The 3,001-nt window shown below is 38.2% G+C and overlaps 1 protein-coding gene across 1 annotated transcript; it reads right to left on the reverse strand.

Moving 5' to 3' along the window:
• Nucleotides 1-2,005: 2,005 nt before the first annotated feature.
• LOC101337471 (oocyte-expressed protein homolog) lies at nt 2,006-2,428 on the reverse strand. Its single transcript, XM_004312757.1, has one exon. The coding sequence runs from the start codon at nt 2,426-2,428 to the stop codon at nt 2,006-2,008; it is 423 nt and encodes a 140-aa protein (XP_004312805.1).
• Nucleotides 2,429-3,001: the final 573 nt, after the last annotated feature.

A 3,001-nucleotide genomic window follows, 5' to 3' on the forward strand; every position in this document is an offset into this window, starting at 1 on the left:
TGCTATTTTACTTTAAGTGTATGGTATGCTATTCAGTTGTGTACAGCCGAATCATGAAACTAAAGATATTAATAGGACCTGATTGATATTTGTGGTATTCTTAAATTGCTCTCATTATTATAAAATATTAATATCCCTGAGGTTGAATTTATAACTTGGAAAATATTTTGTGAGATTATAATTGAGATTTTTCTAATACCATCTTAGTATGGTATCATAACCTTACCAAGTCATGGATTAATCATGAATTTTTATATTTCTCTATTAATTTATCAATATTTTAATTGATTTTTACATACACCATTTTCCTTAGTGTCTTTGTATTTTTGTTGAGGCTGTCTCTTCCATCTTCATAGTTTCTCAGTGAATCTGGAGATCATCTATTCTTTAAGGTTGAGGGCATAGATTTCACATGGTTCATGAATACTGATTTAAAGATTCCAACCCATATTGATCAATTCATATTTTGATCTCTCATTTTTAAAGTGAAAATCATGGCCCCAAATTAATAATTCTCTTATAATTTTATATTAAAGAGTTATTGATTCAACAGATTGTAAATTTTGAGTTATATACAGAGCAGTTAAAAAATCAATGTATTAATTAAGTTGTTTTCATACCAATTTATACTTCATTTTTAATTGCTATTAATGATGATCTGGGTTTTTTAATATTCCAAGAAGGAGCACAATTAGTATTTTTTTAATTTTTTTTTTGGTTTAACTACATACAATAAAAATTTTTCGTATGCAAAAAATTTGAGAAGCAAAGGGGTGGACAGTATTGGTTGTAATGGACCATTATTTGTTACAAAAGCTTTTATAGATAATAAAAATCCATATCTTCAGAGTTGAAAGAAGTAATGACAGGAATGAATAAAGAAAAATGTATAAAAGCGTTTAACAGAAATGTGAAGTGAAGTAGAATAACATTCAATATCCCTTGTAATCAAAGATTTGTGTATCTGTGTGTTTAAAATCCTTGCAAATGGCTAGAATCCATTACTGCTAAGGGGTGAAGAAACTGCATGAGTTAAATCAACTCCAACTTTGTGTCTAAAGCCACAGAGTTCTTGGCAATCATTCCTCCAAGAATTCTGCTTCCTGAAAGTGGAAGCAGCATGGGATTGGAACTGTTTTGCACAGATTGGTCATAGCATTGTAAAGGGTAATGGAAAAACAACCCAGCCCATGCAGGACACCTGCTTGGGGAAGGGGGCAGAGGAGACAGCCAGCTGGAAGGCCACCTGCCAATGCACAAGCTGCCCATTACCGTGGCTCCTTCTGGTAAATCACAGCACCAGCAGAATGAATGCTGATCACCTCAGCTTGCATGTTGGAATGCCCACCCACGTGTGCGGTCAGAGACTCCACTCCAAGAAAACACACGGGCCCACTGATTGCTGTCAGGGACCAAACACCAGCTTAAAAGTGAGAGGTTCAGAAGAAGCGCTGGCATTACCTAACAGCTTGTTAGAAATGCATATTCATGGGCCCAATGTACTGAATCAGAATCAGTGGAAAAGGGGCTAAGAAATTGTGTTTTAGCAAGCTCTCGAGGTGATTCTTACACACATTAAAGTTTGAGAACAAATGATGCAAAAGAAACCCAAAGCAGACTGACCCTGTATTTCTGCCCCCTGTGCATGAGGGCCTGACTCTGACCATAAAATCATAAAAGGGTTAGTAGTTTCAAAACGATAGAAACTAAGAAAAAATCAAAAATAAACCTACCACCTATCAGCCTCTCACATCAAAATATGAATGAACACAGTCAATCTTTTATAAATTTGCTTAATTTTGAGTGAGCCAAGATCTTTATGCCATTGGAAAAAAGGAAATTCATTTATTTACTAGAATGGCACTACAAACTCACGTTTGCAGCAAAATAATCAAACCACTATCCATCGAGATACAGGAAAAAAATAAATGCACAGATTTAAGGATATTTGCTTCTCTTGAACTTTAGTAGCGGAAGGAGGGCTGTTCCATGCCCCGGAGAGCACTTATGCAACAGTACTCTGCGGGACCTGGGGACCTGGTGCCCGGGCCTTCAAGAACTCCTCGAGTTGTTCCATGTTCTCAGCTCGGGCGCGCTGCTCCCGGTGACTCGACGCCAGGCTCAGGAGCACGCTCTTCACCCGGCGCTGGACAGCTGGCCGCCCGAAGACGGTGATTTCCACCAACTTCCCGGCGTGAACTGCGTCCACCGTCAGCAGGGCCTGGCTCATCCACTCCATTTCCGGAACCACGGCTCGGTCTGGGCCGAAGATCGAGTTGGTCAGCCACGCCTCCAAAGAAAACACCAGCAGGTTCCTCAGCTCCTGCACAGGAAACCACCACGGCCGGGAGCGAATCCGTGGCGGCGGAAGTGGGAACCCCAGCAGCCCGTCCCCACGGGCCTCGGTGGCGCCCGTGTTGTCGACCATGCTCGAACCGGCAGCCAAAATTATTTTAATTTCTTAAGTTTTACTTTGAAGAGTAATTAATTTCAACTTTATTCCTTTAGCAGTAAACAATAAATGTCTACAATATATGATTATTATGATAGGTTTTGGATTGTAGCTTGGGTTAATCCAGCAACATGGCTAATAAACCTGTCAAATTTTAACATGAAAAGTTTGTGAGCTAGTTGAACTAGTGGTGGTTGAATTGAAAGATGATTTAATTTAAAAAATTGTGTCATAGGAAAAAGGGAATATAAATGCAAATTCAGAATATAAATTTCACATGCATATACATTTACACAGCAGGTGTAAATACAAACACACACACACACACTTCTAACCAATCATCAACACACTCAACTTATCCAGTGACTCATTGTGTATAGATAATTGGAAAGAGATTAGTAAGTGTATTTATCTTTTAATATAAATTGATTATATATTTATACTTATACTCTAATAAGTTCAAAATTGCATGGGGATTTATTCCACAGTTAGATACCACTTACAACAGCATAATCACTCATGGACCTTTCTAAGAAATATTTCTCAGAA

This window comes from Tursiops truncatus, chromosome 2, assembly GCF_011762595.2.
Source record: "Tursiops truncatus isolate mTurTru1 chromosome 2, mTurTru1.mat.Y, whole genome shotgun sequence".
Lineage (NCBI taxonomy): Eukaryota > Metazoa > Chordata > Mammalia > Artiodactyla > Delphinidae > Tursiops > Tursiops truncatus.